The 19126-nt window shown below is 46.2% G+C and overlaps 1 protein-coding gene across 3 annotated transcripts in view; it reads left to right on the forward strand.

Moving 5' to 3' along the window:
* The window catches only part of LOC115073897 (glycylpeptide N-tetradecanoyltransferase 1), a 66276-nt gene that overhangs the window by 25919 nt on the left and 21231 nt on the right, over window positions 1-19126 (forward strand). For all 3 annotated transcript variants that reach the window (XM_029572834.1, XM_029572835.1, XM_029572833.1), the window contains exons 6-8: window positions 2943-3034; window positions 15728-15844; window positions 16654-16824. In XM_029572834.1, coding sequence (XP_029428694.1) covers window positions 2943-3034; window positions 15728-15844; window positions 16654-16824 — 380 coding nt within the window. The remainder of the gene's footprint in view (window positions 1-2942; window positions 3035-15727; window positions 15845-16653; window positions 16825-19126) is intronic.

Genomic DNA, 19126 nt, shown 5'->3' on the forward strand with positions numbered 1-19126 from the left:
GTGCTGGGTTCAGAAGGAGCACGATAAGAGGTCAAGAACGACTGTGGAGATGACGTAAGCAGCCCACTTGGAAGCGGGAGCAGCCTATGTAGGAGATGCCCTGTATGACGTGGTTCGGACCTCTGTCAGAAGCATGGTCTCGGCGGTAGCTGCGAGGAGAGTCCTGTGGCTACGAAATTGGTCGGCAGATGTATAGTCTAAGGCCCAGCTGTCTAATCTGCCCTTTAAGGGAAAGCTGCTGTTTGGAGAGGATCTGGAACAGCTTTTGAAGCAATTGGGGAGTCTAAGGGTAACAAGTTGCCTGAAGACTAGAAGAACCCAAAGAAGTTTTTTTCCCTCCATGTTCTCGATTTCAGGAGGCGAGAAGGTTTCGAGCTGGCAGTAGTCAGGCGCTGGCTGCCCCAAAGCAAAGTTCTGGCTGACAGCAGCCCTTTTGAGCCCAATGCAGGCCCCTGAGAGGCAGTGGGTCCCAGGGCGCAAACAAGATTGAGCAATAAAGGCGTGCAGATCCACTCCTCTCCCGAGGCTATTGGGGGGAGACTGGCCCTCTTTTCAGAGGATTGGACGAAGCTCACGTCAGACTGGTGGGTCCTGCAGGTGGTCAGAGATTGCTATGCTTTAGAATTTTCTCGGCTGCTCAGGGACGCCTTTTATAATCTCCTGCTGCATTTCCTGGAGCAAGCGGGAGGTGGTGTGGGAGATGTTACAACGTCTACAGCTTCTGCGAGCCATTGTTCTAGTGCCTCCCCTGAGAGGGGGCTGGGTCCTTACTCCGTGTACTTCATGGTGCCCAAAAAGGGAGGCATGTTTTGGCCCATTCTCGATCTGCAGAAGGTCAATGCTGCCCTCCGAGTGCCGTGCTTTTGGATGGAGACGTTGCGCATGGTGGTAGCGGCGGTTTGCAAAGGAGAATTAGTGGCATCGGACTTGTCAGAAGCCTACATGCATATCCCCATTCAGAAGTTTCTGAGGTTCACAGTACTGGGGGAACACTTCCAGTTTCGGGGTCTTCCATTTGGGATGGCGACAACAATGCGCACTTTCACAAAGGTGATGGTGGTAGTGGCAGCAGCCCTCAGGAAGGAAGGTATCCTGGTACACCTATGCCTGGACAATTGGCTGATACGAGCAAAGTTGGAGATGGAGTGTGTTCACTAGGTCCAGCAGGTACTGCAGCATCTGGAGTCATTTGGAGCTGATCCAGTCTCTGGAATATCTTGGAGCTCGCTTCGATACCTGACTGGGGAAGGTGTTTCTGACTACAGAGAGAGTCCTCAAGTTGCAGAGTCAGGTTCTTCGATTACTGGACCAGTCGGTACTCAGGGTCTGGGATTACCTGCAGGGGCTGGGTTACATGGCGTCTACGCTGAATTTGGTGCTGTGGGCTCTTGCTCACATGCATCCTCTGCAGGGGGCTCTGTTATCCTGTTGAAATCCGCTGTCTGAGGAATTTCGGCTTCCTTTACCATTCCTGGAGGATGCCAGGTTCAGTCTTTCATGGTGGCTGTCTCGGCACAATCTGGAAAATGGGATGGATCTGGAAGTGCCCAACTGGGTGTTAGTGACCACGGATGCCAGCCTCTCGGGCTGGGGGGCGATTTGCCAGGGGAAATCAGCCCAAGGTCAGTAGTTGCCAGAAGAGGCGACTTGGTCTATCAGTCAGCTGGAAACCAGAGCAGTGCACAAGGCCTTGTTAGCATTTCTTCTGCTTGTCTTGCAACGACAGTGGCATACATCAATTGACAGGTGGCGCAAAGAGTGATCTGGTGGCACTGGAGGCGCAAGAATTGTTTGGGTGGAGAAACATCTGGTGTGGATAGCTGCTTCTCATGTGGATGGAGTGGGCAATGTGCAAGCAGACTTCCTTAGCAGATAGCATCTGGATCCGGGGGAGTGGGAGTTGTCGGTGGAGGCCTTCGCTTTGCTGCAAGCAAGGTGGAGAAGACCAGTGGTAGACCAGGTTGGATCAGAGGCATCGACGCTCGTTTAACCATGGCAGACATGCCTGTTGCTGTACGTGTTTCCCCCGTAGCCTCTCGTGGGTCAGGTGCTGTGGCGCATCGAACTTCATCTGGGCAGGGTGATTCTGGTAGCGCCTGAGTGGCCATGTTGGCCATGGTTTGTGGACCACCTGCGTCTGGCAGTAAGACTGTCCCGTTCGGTCAGTGCTGGAGAGACTGAGAGCAAATTCCACTAGGGCGCAGGCAACCTCAAGGGTGGAGTGTCAGCTGCTCTCTTCGCAAGAGATCTGTCGTGCAGCGCCAAGGTCTTCTCATCACACTTTTACCAAATATTACCGCTTGGATGTGCAAGCCTCAGAGGAGGCGACGTTTGGGGAGAGTGTTACGTGCAGGTCTTTCGGGTTCCCACCCAGAATAGAGAGGCTTGGGTACATCCCACTTGTCTGGACTGATCCGGGGTACGAAAGGAAAAGAAAATTGGTTCTTACCTGCTAATTTTCATTCCTGAAGTATCACGGATCAGTCCAGAGTCCCAGCCCCATTGTCAAAAGACTTCCTCGCTCCTGGATGTGGCTGAGCTGGCTGTGCTGGTTTGTGATAGACTCAGTGTAAGAAGAAATGTACATAGTTTGGTATAGGTTTTGTGTTAAATCAAGGGGACCTAGTTGTAGGGGGCTTCAACTTTACATCTCTGTTCATCCAAACTTTATTGGGGTTTAAGGTAGATATCTTGGCTTGGGTACAGGTCAATACTGAGGGACTGCAGGTGGCACTCTCGGATATGTAGCAGTGCCTCAAAGTTTTGTTCTCTGCCTCCATCCGTTGGTAGGGGTAATAAACCCACTCATTTGGACTGATCCTTGGTACTTCAGGAACGAAAATTAGCAGGTAAGAACCAATTTTCCTTTAACTAGTTGAGGTATTGTGTGGCTTGCATTGCTTATAACTGCCTCTATCTCATGCTTCTGTCTCTCACTCTAGCTGAAAGAGCTGTACACATTGCTAAACGAGAATTATGTGGAGGATGATGACAATATGTTCCGATTTGATTACTCCTCTGAGTTCCTGCTCTGGTGAGTACCATGCCTTGTTTTATCTTGCCCAACCCCTTTTCTGAGATCCCCCCCCCCCCCCCCCCCCCCCACCCATTTTTTTTTTTTTTTTTTTTTTACACCTGCTGCTGCTTCTCGTTCCACTGGATTTGGCTGTTAGTTCATATTATTTTATCTTAAGTTTCCAAATACAGCATGAGTGCTGCTTTCCTTATCCTGCTAAACCATTCATTGTGTATGAGATTTCCCTCCACTGTTAAAAAAAAAACAGGTTTCACCTATTTTATGACCTCTCTAAGAACGTAAGATATGCCATACTGGGTCAGACCAAAGGTTCATCAAGCCCAGCATCCTGTTTCCAACAGTGGCCAATCCAGGCTACAAGAACCTGGCAAGTGCTCAAACACTAAGAAGATCCCATGCTACTGATGCTAGTAATAGCAGTGGCTATTTTCTAAGTCAACTTAATTAATAGCAGGTAATGGACTTCTCCTCCAAGAACCTATCCAATCCGTTTTTAAACCCAGCTACACTAACTGCACTAACCACATCCTCTGGCAACAAATTCCAGAGTTTAATTGTGCGTTGAGTGAAAAAGAACTTTCTCCGATTAGTTTTAAATGTGCCACATGCTAACTTCATGGAATGCCCCCTAGTCCTTCTATTATCCGAAAGAGTAAATAACCGATTCACATTTACCCATTCTAGACCTCTCATGATTTTAAACACCTCTATCATATCCCCCCTCAGCCGTCTCTTCTCCAAGCTGAAAAGTCCTAACCTCTTTAGTCTTTCCTCATAGGGGAGCTGTTCCATTCCCCTTATCATTTTGGTTGCCCTTCTCTGTACCTTCTCCATCATAATTATATCTTTTTTGAGATACGGTGACCAGAATTGTACACAGTATTCAAGGTGCGGTCTCACCCAGAGTGATACAGAGGCATTATGACATTTTCCGCTTTATTCACCATTCCAGAGCCTCCCAAACGTTTAATCAATGTGACCCCATATTAGCACTTGAAAATTTCACATGACCCCAGAAGGCGACCAATACAAATTCAGGGCTGCGGTCCCCCTCTAAATTACTCCACTCTCACCTTCACCGCACTCCAGCTGATCCTCTTGTTCAACCTCTACCCTCTCTAAAGGACCTCCTCTTCTCCTCTAGGGGAACACCTTTTACATTCTTCCCACCCCCTCTCAGCCCTTTTTCTATCTTTCCGCTGATCCTCTCACCCCCAGCCCCTTCTTAAAATACCCAATTGATTTTCTATCATCCTCCCTCTCACATTCCCTCCTTCCTCATCCCTTTCACTCCTCTATCACCTCCTCTCCAATCCTTCTCACATTCCCCCAGCTGATCCCCCAACCTCCCAGCTCTTACATCCATCAGTCAGTCTTCTTTCATTTCCCCTTTCTCACCCTCCACAACCAATCCCTTTCCAAATGATGCAAGCTGCAACTGAACCACCTTCTATAAACCTCTCCCTGGGCCGAGAGCAGTGGCAAGATTTTCGTTTGGGCGCCGGGCCAAAGATGGATGCCAATTAGTGAGACGAGAGCAGGCTGATGAAGGGGCAACATTTTTCTCTTGGGCAGATTCAGTAGTACGTGAGGATAGAGTCAAGGCAATCTTGACTCACTTGTGCGCTCAGTCCTCCGCTTCCCCACTTCATTCCCAAGCCAGACAGTGAGCTGCAAGCAGCAGCAATAGCATTAGAAATGAAAATCTGTAGCGGCCCCAATCCCTGCTTCCTGTTACCACAGAAATTCATGCCAAGGCAGGCTATTACAGGACTTGTGAGTGCATACTACCTCGCAAGCCTCATGTTGCCTTCCACTATTAAAGCTGCTGCTTCCGGTACCTGAAAGGTGCTGCCATTCGAGGCACTTGTGACCCCAGATGAAAGTTTTGTGACCCCATTTGGGGTCTCGACCCATGGTTTGGGAAGCCCTGCACCATTCCCTTTCTAATAATTTCTAACATTCTGTTTGCTTTTTTGACTGCCGCAGCACACTGAGCTGACTATTTCAATGTGTTATCCACTATGACGCCTAGATCTTTCTTGGATGGTAGCTCCTAATATGGAACCTAACATTGTGTAACTATAGCATGGGTTATTTTTCCCTATATGCATCACCTTGCACTTATCCACATTAAATTTCATCTGCCATTTTGATGCCCAATTTTCCAGTCTCACAAGGTCTTCCTGCAATTTCACAATCTGCTTGTGATTTAACTGCTCTGAATAATTTTGTATCATCTGCAGATTTGATTACCTCACTCGTCGTATTCCTTTCCAGATCATTTATAAATATATTGAAAAGTACGGGTCCCAGTACAGATCCCTGAGGCACTCCATTGTTTACCCTTTTCCACTGAGAAAATTGTCCATTTAATCCTACTCTTTGTTTCCTGTCTTTTAGCCAGTTTGTAATCCACGAAAGGACATCACCACCTATCCCATGACTTTTTACTTTTCCTAGAAGCCTCTCATGAGGAGCTTTGTCAAATGCCTTCTGAAAATCCAAATATACCACATCTACCAGTTCACCTTTATCTACATGTTTATTAACTCCTTCAAAAAAAGTGAAGCAGATTTGTGAAGTAAGACTATAGGCTATAAGGGAAGTGTGGACCTAGCCAATACTATAGTCTCTGGCAACTGTGGACACATGAACCTTAGCTCCCAGAACCTAGGTTCGACTCCAGCCTGGTTGAGCCCTTGTTGCTTATGGGACAACTATCAGAGGATACTTCTCCCGAGGGAATCAGTACTCCCAGTCTAATTCTGGTTTATTTATTTATTTAAAAATTTTTCTATACCGTCGTTAAGTTAAATACCATCACAACGGTTTACAGAAGGGCACGATAAAGAGAAATATGGGTGGTATAGATTACAAATTACTCGTGTGCCATCATAGTACGGTAACAATGTAAAATAATAAACTAGGTGTGTAAATTAAACCTGATTGTTAGGAACAAATTAGGCAGTTTGATTTTAACATTAATATGCTTATGTAGGTTACTAAAAACTTCTAGCTTGGTGCATCCTTATCGCTCAACTCTTTTTCTCCTTTTTCTTTATCTTTATAAAATGCTTGTTTAAAAAGCCAGGTTTTCAGATTAGTTTTGAATAATTTCAGATTTGTCTGTAGTCTTATTTCGAGTGGCATGGTGTTCCAGAGTACAGGGCCAGCCAGTGACAGTGCTCTTTCCCTTACTTGCGTGAGATGTGCTGATTTGACAGAGGGGACAGTTAGTAGAGCTTTATTTGCAGATCTCAGGTTTCTTTGTGGTACATGCACACGCAGTGCCGTGTTAAGCCAGTCGGCTTTATCATCGTGGATTAGTTTATGGATTATACAAAGTGCTTTATATTGTATTCTTTGTTCAATTGGAAGCCAGTGGAGTTCAGCAAGTGTTCCTGTAATATGGTCACTCTTTTTTTTGCCTGTCAAAACTCTGGCAGCGGAATTTTGCAATATTTGCAGAGGCCGAATTGTAGATTGAGGTAGTCCTAACAGCAGGGAGTTACAATAATCTGTGCTAGCAAATATCATTGCTTGTAGAACTGTGCGAAAATTGTTAATCGTTAATAGAGGTTTTAGTCTTCTTAGGATCATTAGTTTTGCATAACCTTCTTTTATTTTCTGTGAGATGTGTTGTTTCATGTTTAGCTCAGGGTCAATTATTACTCCTAGATTGAGTTAAGAAAAAAAGCAGAAGAAAATGGGGAGGTAAAGGAAGTAAAACAATGAACCCAGAGCAGCAGAAAGCAAGGCCCCTGAGGTGGTGAGTGCTACCTCACTCTGAAACTCTCTTCCATCTCACCCAAGATACTAAAGAATTCACTTGTTTGGTAAAGCCTTTCCTGTCTCTGATTAACTCCACTGTTTCTTCCAGGAGATTCCTTGATGCCTTAACTTTCCTGTTTATTGCATAGTTTTGCCCACTCCTTTGAAGCAGGATGGATTATATTGTATTTTGTACTGTTTTTAATATTATTTTATGTGCATATTAAGTACGTTTTTATTGTACCTTACTCTGAATTGTTTGGAAGGGTAACAAAAAAGCCTTTTAAATAATAAATAAATAAATGGAGAGAGATGGGAATAACATAGAAGGCAGAGGAGAGCCATTTTAGGTGAGGGAGAAGGCATGCGGGTCACACTCACAGCTTTGTTGGCTCTCTGTGGCAGCAGTCGGGAAGCACAGCAGTCTTAGAAGAGCACCAAAAACTACTCCTGCCACATCAGCTTTCACTGCCGCAGCAGCAAAGGAGTTTCCTTGGATTGCAGGAAGTGTGACAGCATCAGGTGAATGCCACGGCTAGTGGTAGACGTTCGCTCTCACTGTGGCAAAATAAAGTAGAAGTAATTGCTGCAGGCCTCAAGATGGTGGCTAAAGCCCTTTCTTCCACAGGAGCAGTTCCAAGCACCACAGGGAGAGGAACAGTATCAACAACAGCTTGCAGCAGCACATTGAGCAAGCCCCTTCATCGTGCATGGGGCAGGAGGAGTTTTTACTTGTGGCACAAAGCAGACCCCAAGTATGACCAGCTCTCATTGCCCCATGTGCTAGAGAGAGCCAGGCTGAGCCTCCCTAGGCACTTAACCCCTTTCATCTAGTAAGGAACAGGTGGGGGTAGAGTCAGACATTGAATCGGGGACAGATGCCGGTAGAGGGCATAGAGTTCCCTCTCCCAGTAAAGCAGGATCCTCCTCCTCCGTCCCCCCCACCCCCCCCCCCACCCCAACACGAACACACAAGTTATTCCTGGATAGGAACACCCAAGAAGGGAGTAGGTGGGACCCTGACAGGTGAGCCTTTTTCCCCTAGTTTTGCAATGGGTATGCACAAAGCTTACACCACAATTCAGAAATCTGGCCTCTCTTCAAAGTTTTCCCTCAGGGAACATCTTCCACCTTTAAGAGGCAGCATGCAAGTAGATAAGAGAGGGGTCCAACCTCCCCCCCCCCCCCCCCCCAAAAGTCATAAGGACACGCAGGACTCGGGGGAAACGTCCCTGTCAGGAGAGGAGTCAAATTGAGACTTCCTCGGGGACTTGCAGAAGGAGGTAGATTTTCTTAAGAAGAAGATAACTCTTCCATAGTAAGCCTATCAACCTTCGTTTCCACTGTGGGGTCAGCCCAAAAAATGGCAGACACCCCACCTAAGGATCCCACGGAAGGGGATCTGTTCTTCAGGGGAGCAGGAGACCACCAAAAGCATTCCCTTGCATAATACCCTGAAAATCAAGGTCCTCTCTGAATGGGACAATTCCCAGGCAGGGCTTAAAACAGGGAGTGTGTTAAGCAGTCTATACCCTCTGCCTCAAAAATAAAATGAGTCTCTTTAGGATTCTGCATGCGGATGCCCTAGTTTTGGCAGTCACACACAAGACCATGATTGTGGTGGTGGGTGGTGCAGGTCAGAAAGATAGTCTGTTCCCAAACAAGCCCTTGCTGCACACACTATGGCTTGCAAACCTTCATTTGTGGAGGTGATATGGACCAGGCAGCCTGACACTGGGTTCAACAACTCTCGGAAGGCACATAAATTACCTACCTGGAGTTGGCCATGACTTTTCTGGCAGATGAGCTGGTGAGGTTGTTCTCGTGGGCCTTATCCTCATGGGTAGCAGCCAGGACACTCCTATTGCTTTGTAACTGGTTTGCAGACTCTGCATCAAAGGCACGCCTTTGTAAGTTACACTTTAAGGCAACCTGATGTGCAGGAAAGCCCTGGAGAAGTGCAGGTCAACAAGGAGTTTCCCTCCAGGAGGCGAAGAAAAAGCCATCCCTTTTGGGGAGCTAGATGGTCATATATGGAGCCCCTGGTGGCAGCAGGGGCCTATCATTCAGCAAAATGATAAACAACGGATCCTTCCATTGATAAGTACCAGTAGGTGTGGCTGCTGAGGTACTACGAAGGGTAGACCCAAGTTATAATTGACCCAGGAGGTCCTGGACATCATGCAATAGAGATGCACTCACAAAAGTGCAAGGCAAGCCCCAAAGGAATTCTGTCTCCCTCCCTGTCTGCTCTCAAAATACACTGGGACAGTTCTGACATCTTCAGGCTATGGTGCCAGTACCCCCACAGGAGAAAGGGATAGGGCACCTAATCGATATATTCGTGGTTCTGAAGGATGTCAGCAGGTAGCTGCATGTATTCCACTTTTCAAGAAAAAACATTAAGGTCTGTCATTTCATCAGTAAGAGCAGGAAAGTATTTGACATCCTTAGATTAATGGAAGCATATTTTCATATTCCCATTTGCATATCCTTCCAGAGCCTCTTAAGGTTTTGGTGTCTCATGAAAACATTTTCAGTTCCATGCATTACTTTTTTGGCCTAGTGATGGCATCCAGGACTTTACCAAGGTCATGGTGGTGAGGACGGCAGCCCTATGTAAGCAGGGAATTTTGCTGCTCCAGTAGACTATTGATTCATAGGAGCCAAGTCAGCGCAAGAATGCCGCAGGGCCTCGGATTGTAGTCCATCTCCTACAACAGGCTAAGTAACAGTCTCCACAAAAAGTGGCTTGAATTGTCTTAGATTCTGAAATGGGCACCCAGAAATTTCACCAAAAGGGAAGGGTGAATTACACTCTCCCAACAGAAAAGCCAAGCTAATAGACCAGGTACTGACCATTCAAGGACAGGTCTTTCCCAAGGCTGGGAACAGTTTTCAGCTACCGGGCCTAGGTCCATGGACCAGAGTGCAAATGAACCTTAGCAGTCTTCGTTGGTTGGTTTCATCCCAGAATTACTCTTACCGACTACAGGCACTGCTAGAAGTAAGATGGAGCATAGATTGGTGGTTACTACTCTCCATTCAGCAATAGAGAGTTGCCCTAGAGTCCCTTCATAGTGACCACGGATGCCAGTCTGGGGAGATGAGGTGGGGAGGCACACTGCCAGAACCTGGTGGCGTGGGCAGTGGACAGAAGAAGCTGAATGGGCATAAACAGGCTAGAGACAAGAACTGAGCAAATCTGTTGGATGTAGCAGAATATAAATGCATGACATAAATAAATAAATAAATAAAACTATCAGATTAGCGCGTCAATACTTCCTCTGCAGGTAAAAGGGAAAGCAGTCTGTCCGACAATGCCACGGCAGTGGCATATGTAAAAAGGCGGGGAAGGGGGGCGCTGAGGCACTCACAGCCATACCATATTGCTAGAGGCAGCCCGGTTGTGTGATTGGGTGGAAGGAAGTCTTCTGCTATCAACAGCGTATTTAGCAGGGAAGTAAAATTGCCAAGCTGATTTTTTTTTTTTTTTTTTTTTCAGTCAAACCAGGCTGGACCCAGTAGAGTGCGAATTGAGTACAGAAGCCTTCTTTTTTTTATATTTTATATTTTATTGAATTTTTCATTATTACAAGAAAACAAAAATTACAATATGAATCTTACAGATAAAGATGCACCTTAAGAAATTTCAAACATTTGTGTCAACATTCAAAAAATAAAGCAATATACCCTATATCTGTAATCATATTGAATAAATCCCCAAAGAAATCTGTGGGGAGACCAAGAGGAAACTAGAGCAATACTCCTAAGAAATATTTATATCAATTAAATTGCCTAAACCGAACAAAGAGTGACACCATACCCATTTTTTTCCCAACTACTATTCAGAGTTTCTCTAGGATTGAGAATGAGAATCTAAAAATACCCGCAATTGCTCAGGTTCAATGAAAACATATTTTGCTTCTCTGAAATTTACTATACACCTACATGGAAAACGTAGAAAATACTTTGCTCCACGCTCTATAGCTTCCTCCCTCATTGCAAGAAACTTTTTTCTCTTTATCTGGGAACTCTTTGCAATGTCAGGAAATATCTGTATTGTATATCCATAAAATTTCAATTTCTGAAATCTAAAATATGATCTTAGCACTTTATCTCTATCAATTACTCTAGCAAATTGAATCAATACTGTTGCTCTAGTTTTTATTTCAGATTCAAAAGATTTCTCTAGGAATTCAGTAAGATTTAAATCCACATTCACATCCTCATCTAGTTGGTTCTCATCTTGATTATTCCTCTTATCCTTTGGATTACGCTGTGGTAAATAATAAATCCTCGATAATAATGGTAGATTATCGTGGGAATATTTCAAAATGTTCATCAAATAACTTGAGAATAAATCTTTTGCCGTCATCATCCTGGTCTTCGGGAAATTTAGTATTCTCAGGTTAGCTCTTTTTATCTGATTTTCAAGCAGTTCCATTTTATTCTCTTGCATTTTCTCTGATGTTATCAAATTCACTTGAATTTTAGCCATATTATCAACTCTACCCTCCATCAGGGTTATGCGTTTTGTTAATTTTTCATTCTGCTCCTCCATTTTCTGGGACTTCAATATTGCTTCTTGTACTGACATAGTTAGTGCATTTATGGATTTCTGCATCGAAAACAGAATATTCCTGATTTCACCCAGGGAAGGAGCTAATATGGGGGTAGAGCAAGTAAGCGACTGCGATCCGTTCTGACTTCCTACCTCTGCTACTGCGCCTTCTTCTCGTTGTTCTGTGCAGCGTGCGGTTCCCTCTCCCAGCTTACTGGAGCTCGGGGCTACCGGGCTCTCCGAAGAAGCAAAACTTTCTTTTGCTCTTCTCTGTAAGTTGGGGGTATGCAGTTCTTGAGAAAAGAGCAACTCACCACGCGCAGGAGGTTCGGGCGTTGTTGGAGCCCCCGGGCTCAAAGTTGTTTCAAAGGTCAGGGAGCCAGGCAATTGCTTTATACCGGCTCCAGCGACTCCACCCTCGGGGTTACTCGATGGCGTCTTAGCAAAAGCAGCAACTATGCTCGGCTGTCGATCATCTTCAGTACTAGGTAATCCTTCTCTCACTTTAGCTTTTCTTTTTGTGTGCGGCATGCTGTTCGGGTAATTAAAGTCCAAAGAAATTAAACAGAAAAGCCAAGCCAAAATTTCGACAAGTCGGGAGCTGCTGCTTTCACGTCCTCAGTGGTCGGCGGCCATCTTGGTCTCCCGAGTACAGAAGCCTTCTAAATAATCCTGGATTGATGGGGTTGCCCATGCACGGATGGAAAAGCAACAATGGTGAACACTAAGGTTGATGTATTCTTCAGCCGTTGGGCAGAGCCAGGTTCCAGCAGCATAGATGCATTTGTATGCCCATGGCCACAGTTCAGTCTACTCTTGTCTTTCCACCATGATCTGTGTTAGGCAAAACAACAAAAAAAAAAACAATAGAGGGCCATTCATCCACGGTAATATTAGTAGCCCCAGATTGGCTTTGGAGACCGTAATACGCAGGCCTAGGGAGGCTGCGGAGCAGGGCTCCACTGCTCTTTCGCCAGGAGCAGGATCTTCTCTGACAGTCTAGTTCCAATGGATGATCTGACTCCATTCTCTTTTACAGTTGGACCCTCAAAGGGGGACAGTTGTGTAAGAGAGGGTAATATTTGGCTGTGAGCTCAACCATGTTAAAAGATCAAAAGGCCTTGACATCATAGCATATGTCAGGTTTGGGCAGATTCTTGAGGCCTCCTGCAAAGAATAAGGAATCTCCCCATAGAAGTCTGACATACCACAAATTTTAAACTTCATACAGTCAGGCCTGGTTAAGGGCCTGTCCCTTAGTTACTTAAAGGTTCAGGTGGATGCTATAGGGCCCAAGCCAAAGGCGCCCAGTTTGCAGCACACCTACATGCTGGGCAGTCTCTGAGAGGGGTAAAATGAACATGCCTCCCATTCACACCATGAGTCCCCTCAGTGAGATCTTGACTTAATCTTAAAAGGCCTTAGTAAGGCTGCCCGTGGAGCCCAAACAGTCCTCCACAAAGGATCTGTCCCTGAAGACCTCCTCTATAGGTGTGATCTGCTAAGGCAAGATACAACTCAGAACAGTAGGCCCTCTCATGCAAAGACCCTTAAGTGGTCATCTCCTCAGACACTGTGACTTTCAGCTGGTGCCATCCTTTTTACCAAAGGTAGCATCTGCCTTTCATATTCATTATCCAATCTGTTGCTCTGCCAGCACTTAGTAGGAACTGCAGGGGAAAAGTTAAATGCGTACATGGGTTGGAAGTTTGCCATACACTGCTGAAGAATCTGAGAGAGACTAATTCTTTCAGGCTGATGCACAGCCACCTCTCTTGGGCACCTGATGCTATATGTTAATGAGCTACTGAGTTAAAAAGGAAGAATTATGCATGCCTAGCACTCAGATGCATCAACGCCCAGGAGATGTGGCTATGCGCCCACAATTTCAATGGACGCTCAATGGGGTAGATTTTAAAAGAAGCGCGATCAGCCTACTTTTGCTTGCGCATCAGACTCAAGCAAAAGTACGCTGGATTTTAGTAGATACGCGCGGAGCCGCGCGTATCCACTAAAATCCTGGATCGGCGCGCGCAAGGCTATCGATTTTGTATAGCCTGCGCGCGCCGAGCCGCGCTGCCTCCCCCCGTTCCCTCCAAGGCCGCTCCGAAATCGGAGCAGCCTCGGAGGGAACTTTCCTTTGCCCTCCCCTCACCTTACCCTCCCTTCCCCTACCTAACCCACCCACCCGGCCCTGTCTACACCCCCCCCTTACCTTTGTCGGGGGATTTACGCCTCCCGGAGGGAGACGTAAATCCCCGCGCGCCAGCGGGCCTGCTGCGCGCCGGGCCGCGACCTGGGGGCGGGTACGGAGGGCGCGGCCACGCCCCCGGGCCGTAGCCACGCCCCGTACCCGCCCCCAAAACGCTGCCGACACGCCCCCGCAACGCCGCGCGCTCCGGCCCCGCCCCCCGACACGCCCCCCTCCGAGAACCCCGGGACGTACGCGAGTCCCGGGGCTCTGCGCGCGCCGGGAGGCCTATGTAAAATAGGCTTCCCGGCGCGCAGGGCCCTGCTCGCCTAAATCCGCCCGGTTTTGGGCGGATTTAGGCGAGCAGGGCTCTGAAAATCTACCCCAATAGGAGCGGTCGTTTTATCCCGCTTCAGTTCGGTTTCCGGACACCAAATATATGCACACAATGGCAAGAGGTAAAATTTAGGCTGGAGTGTGTCTATTGTGCGTGTATATTATGCATCCAGAATTTTTTTTTTTCATCAAGCTGTTACATTACACATTTATTCTTAAACACTGCAAGCACTAGGTGTTTAAGAATAAAAGTAGGAACCATACAGGACACTATTTTTTTGTTTTAATTTCTTCTGAGCCCTTGACTCGCGGATTGATTTAATGCCAGCTCCGGGGTTGGAGTTAAATTTGCCGAGTTAAAAAGTGCGCGTTGCGCACCCAGCGATTTTTCTGCATCCGGGGGTGGGGGATAATAGCTAATAGCCTCATCTACATGGAATTTACATGTGATAAGCGCTATCAACTATGCAGTTGTTTGGGCACTTGTTTTGGACACACTCTCTCCTTATGGCATCTGATGCTAGTCTAATGCATCCAACCACGCGTAAACCTGTGCGCTAGGCTGAGAGCACTTGATTGCATCAGCCTCTTTGTTATTGCTTGTGGTGTTTGGCAGGGAAGCACAAACCAAAACCACCTTAGCCTGGTGGATTAAAGAGACATCTTCAGTTTACAGGCTCTCGGTCAGGCAGGCCTCGACAGCTCTGCAAACCCACTCTGTTGGGAGCACAGTTGGCAAAATGGGCCAAAGCCATATGGTCTTTGCCACACTCTTCACAAAGCATTACAGGTTGGACATACAGATCAAGGCAGACTTGGCCTTTGGAGTTGGAAATCTGGAGAACAGCATTGTCTTCCTGTCCCAGCAAGGACAAGCTTAAGTAACTCCCATATGTGTTGGCTGGTCTAGTAGGATGATAAAGAAGGTTAAATTATACTTGCCTGATGATTTTCTTTCCTTATGTCCTGCTAGACCAGTCTAGATCCTGCCCAGGAAGACACAGGCAAAGAGATTGAGCTAATGGTGTAATGCAAGGTAGCCTGATAGTGCCCTCCTCATTCTTCCTCTTTCTACTCCTCACATTACCTCATGGTTAAATGGAGGTCATAGTTTAGACTTTTAGTCACAATACACAAGCTGTTATATTCTGTTAAATGTGTTTTGGCAAATTGTTTTATGTGGTATGAGTCACCATGTACTCTGAGATCTTCGGAAACTTTCCAGTTAACTATTCCCACTACTTAGATGGGTCCTAGGTTGTGGAATACCCTCCCTATGGATTTACACAAAGAACATATCAAGATGTTTATAGGAGGAGATTGAAAGCTTGTATTTTTCTAAAGGCACATGCATAATGTAATGATTAACTGATTTTTATTTATTTGAATTTTTTATCTGATTGTTTTACATTTTATGTATGATTATTTTGTTATGCTGTAATTCGCATTGAATGTAAAATTGTGGAAGTTGTGAAATATGTTTGTGAAACAAATCTCGCTCAGAGCAGTCTTAGTACCCTAGTAAAAGCTCCAAGAATGGGGCAATATTGGCCAGGACCATACCTCCCTTGAGGTCATAAGAGGTGTGTCCTCTCTGTCAGCTGTGGAGGAGGGAAATCCCATTCATAACGACTGGACTAGCAGGACTCAAGGAAAGAAAAATTCAGGTAAACATAACATAACCTTCCTTTACACTGTTTTAGAGGCATTGTTGGGAGGAGAGGTGAAGGTAATGGAGTGATGTATATTCCTAGGCCTCTGATTTGGATGGTAAAAATGACATCTCATTGGTGACCTGTTTGTATCCCTTCCCCACTGTTTTTAGGGCTCTGCGCCCTCCAGGGTGGCTGCCTCAGTGGCACTGTGGTGTGAGGGTCATCTCCAGCAAGAAGTTGGTGGGCTTCATCAGTGCTATCCCAGCCAACATCCACATCTACGATACGTAAGTACCAGCTACAGGGGCCAGTCTGCAAGCATTATTTCTCCCTGGCCCAACTCTTACAGTGCTGTCACCCATAATGCTTTCAAAGGAACTTTTGTTAGTTTTTAATTTCCCTAATAAGTACTTCATTCTGGGGCTTCATTTTTTCTCCTGTCCTGTTTCTTGGATATATTCCAGGTCTTGTAATGTTGGTTAAGGGGAGCACGAGATAATCTGCAGGATTCAAGATCTGTGACTCCTTTTTGCTGGTTAACTCTGGGTGGATATTATTCACTTGGCTTGTGTGAGCATTAAAGCTACAGTAGCCCCCCACCTCCATCCCAGGTTGCATTGAATTATGTTCTTGCTTTCCCATGGCTCTGAAGTAATCATCCCTTATGACCATAGTATTCACTGGAAGTCCGTGCCCTGCCTAGTGAAACTGATTTACCTCAAGCCTTTATCTCATTTTCTGATAGTGAAAACCCTGTCCAGGTAGCAATTTTGTGCTAGAAGTGGACCACTAAATCCTAGTTCTAAATATTCAGGGATTTTTCCATGGGCAAATTTTCTCAGATTTGGTGTAATTAAGGTAAAATAATAAAACAAAAACTAGTGGGCTCAGACACTTATGAAATGGACATCTTAAAGTCTTCCCTGTCTGTTAGGAAAATTTGAGGTTTCATCAGGACAGTTATGCTGTGCTTTGTTAATGGTTTCTAAAGTTCAGCTGTGGGCTGAGCTCTTGTATGGTATCTGAAAGTCCCTGAGGAGGTACTCAATGTTCTCCTCTGATTGCCAAAAGTTTCTCCCATTTATTTCCCTTCTAGAGAGAAGATGATGGTGGAGATAAACTTCCTTTGTGTTCACAAGAAATTACGTTCAAAGCGGGTGGCACCAGTTTTGATCCGGGAGATCACACGGCGGGTTCACATGGAAGGAATATTTCAGGCAGTGTACACTGCTGGCGTAGTACTGCCCAAGCCTGTTGGTACCTGCAGGTAAGAGCATATAGGCAGTGGTCTTAATATAATCTGTTCAGACTGGATACTATACAACATATTATTCTGCTGACCTGTTCTTTATATACAGTGCAACTCTTAGACCAGATACCTTCATTATAACTCACAAGAGAGAGCAGATTCTAACATTATTCTCTGTCAGAAACCGGAGAAAGGTGTACTGTACAGAATACAGGGCATCTCTTGTATACCTAGCTGAATTTGATCCAGATACCTGTCTTGCGTTTATAAATAGATTTGTAAAGTAGATAGAAAAACTTTGTTTTACGTTAGATTTCCATTACATTTTCTGTTACAACCCATTTGGTGAGAGTTTCAGTATAATGGAGTTTTCCTGTTCGTACCCCAGATCAGTCCAGACAAGTAGGTTTTGCATCCCTATCAGCAGATGGAGGCAGAGAACAAAAGTTTTGAAGCACCACCTGCAGTCCCTCAGTATTTCTCTGTCTCTAGCAAATGGTAGAGGTGCAGACCTGCAGTCTGAGTGAGACTGGAAAAAAAAAAAAGGTTTGGAAGACAGATTGCAAAGAGAAGAAGATTTCACTCCCCGAGGTGTTAGGCAGCTTTGTGGGCCTTCCCTCAGGCTGAGCCAGGCGAGCAGGGGTTGGCAATTCCTGATTGTCTCTGTCCGCATCTACCCCCAGAGACTTATAACCAGGGGTCTTGGTTCCCTCATCCCCATGGAAGGCTTTTCCCTGATTTGCAGGCTCTAGCAGGAAAGTATTTCTTTGTCATTTGATGTTGGATTTTATTGCTTGTTTAATAAAGTAAAAAAAAAAAAAAAGACAAGTTGCTTAAGCTGGGCTCGATAGTGAGCAGGCCAGTTAAGCTGCTGAGCTGGGATTGCATGGGGAGAGGTTTGTAAAAATGTCCGATGCCGCCAGGGGACTCTGGGTTTGTCAGGAGCACAGTGTGCAGTAGCTGTGGGCTATTTTTGGCGGTCCTTCCTCGCACGGCGATCAGCTTTTTGCTGCAAGGTAGCCACATGGTAGGGCTCTTGTCTTACAGCATGCCAAAGCCTGTTGGGTCTGCGGCTTGTGCCAGATGCTCCTAGATTTTAATGCCCTGTGCAGTGAGGTGAAGGAACATCCGAGGATGCTGTGGGAGGCAGGAAAAGGGACCTGGTCCACGGGGTGGGCTGGAAACGCGGAGGTGCTTTCAGAGACACGTAGAAAAAAAAATAAGTCCACTCTTCGGTCGAAGCTGTAGGAGGAAGATTTTTCCCTATTTTACAAGGAGTGGACAAGGATCACTTTGGCCCAGTGGGTTCCAGAGGTGATAAGAGAAGCTAACACCTTCATGGTGTCCTTTTACATATTTCAAACCAAGCGAGAGGCAGAACGGAACACTTAGCTGTACTTAAAACCTGGAAGCTCTTATACCAGTTCTGCCTTCGGAAAGGGGAAAAGGAAGATCCCTGTATGTACACGGATCAGTCCAGACTCCTGGGTTTATTCATCTGTGCCAGCAGATGGCGACAGAGAAAGTTAACTGACACTGCTTCTTATACTCTGGTGCCACCTGCAGTTCCTCAGTATTTCTCTGTCTCCAGCAGATGGTGGCTGGTGAATATTCCTGCAGTTTCTTCAGTGTGCCCAGTACTTTTTTCTAGCCTTTTTTTTTTTTTTTTATTCCTTTGAGCCTTTCTCCCAGGGGTCAGGGTTCCTTATCAGGGATCCCTACCCTGTTTGGTTGAGGCAGACAGGCTGGGGGTTGGTGACCCTTTTGTATGCCTGGTCCAGTAGCCATGTGGTGCACATCTGGTCCAGATCCCTTCCATCACGAGTTCACTTAATTTGCTTAATTGAGCTGGACAGCTCTCTTCAGCTTTAAGAGAGGGGATAGTCTGTAAACTTCATTAAAGTTTAAAAAAAAAAAAAAAAGCGGGGAAAGTTAAGCAGGCAGGAGGCAGCGGTAGGTCTCTCTCTCTCTCTCTCTCTCTCTCTCTCTCTCTCCCCTCTCCCCTCTCCCCTCCCCTCCCCCACGCATTGCTTCTCCCTCTGGTTGTTTTTATTTTTGCTCGTCATCTCGTGTTTTCCCTGCCCTCCCGCGGTGCAATGGTGCGCGGGTCGACTTGCCGCCAGTGTGGTGCGGCTTTCGGGAGGCTAAATCGCCACAGCATGTATCTCAGGGGGGGCCCTCCGATCTCCCACTGCTTGCCAAACAGCCAGTTCTAGCAGCTGTCCCGATTGCATCTCCATTAAACGCTTCAGGCCGCGAGAATGGTGGCCATTTTGGGAGCCCCTGCAGGCATGCCCGTGCTTTCGGGGCCAGATGGGGA

The sequence above is a fragment of the Rhinatrema bivittatum genome, chromosome 12 (assembly GCF_901001135.1).
Source record: "Rhinatrema bivittatum chromosome 12, aRhiBiv1.1, whole genome shotgun sequence".
Classification (NCBI taxonomy): Eukaryota; Metazoa; Chordata; class Amphibia; order Gymnophiona; family Rhinatrematidae; genus Rhinatrema; species Rhinatrema bivittatum.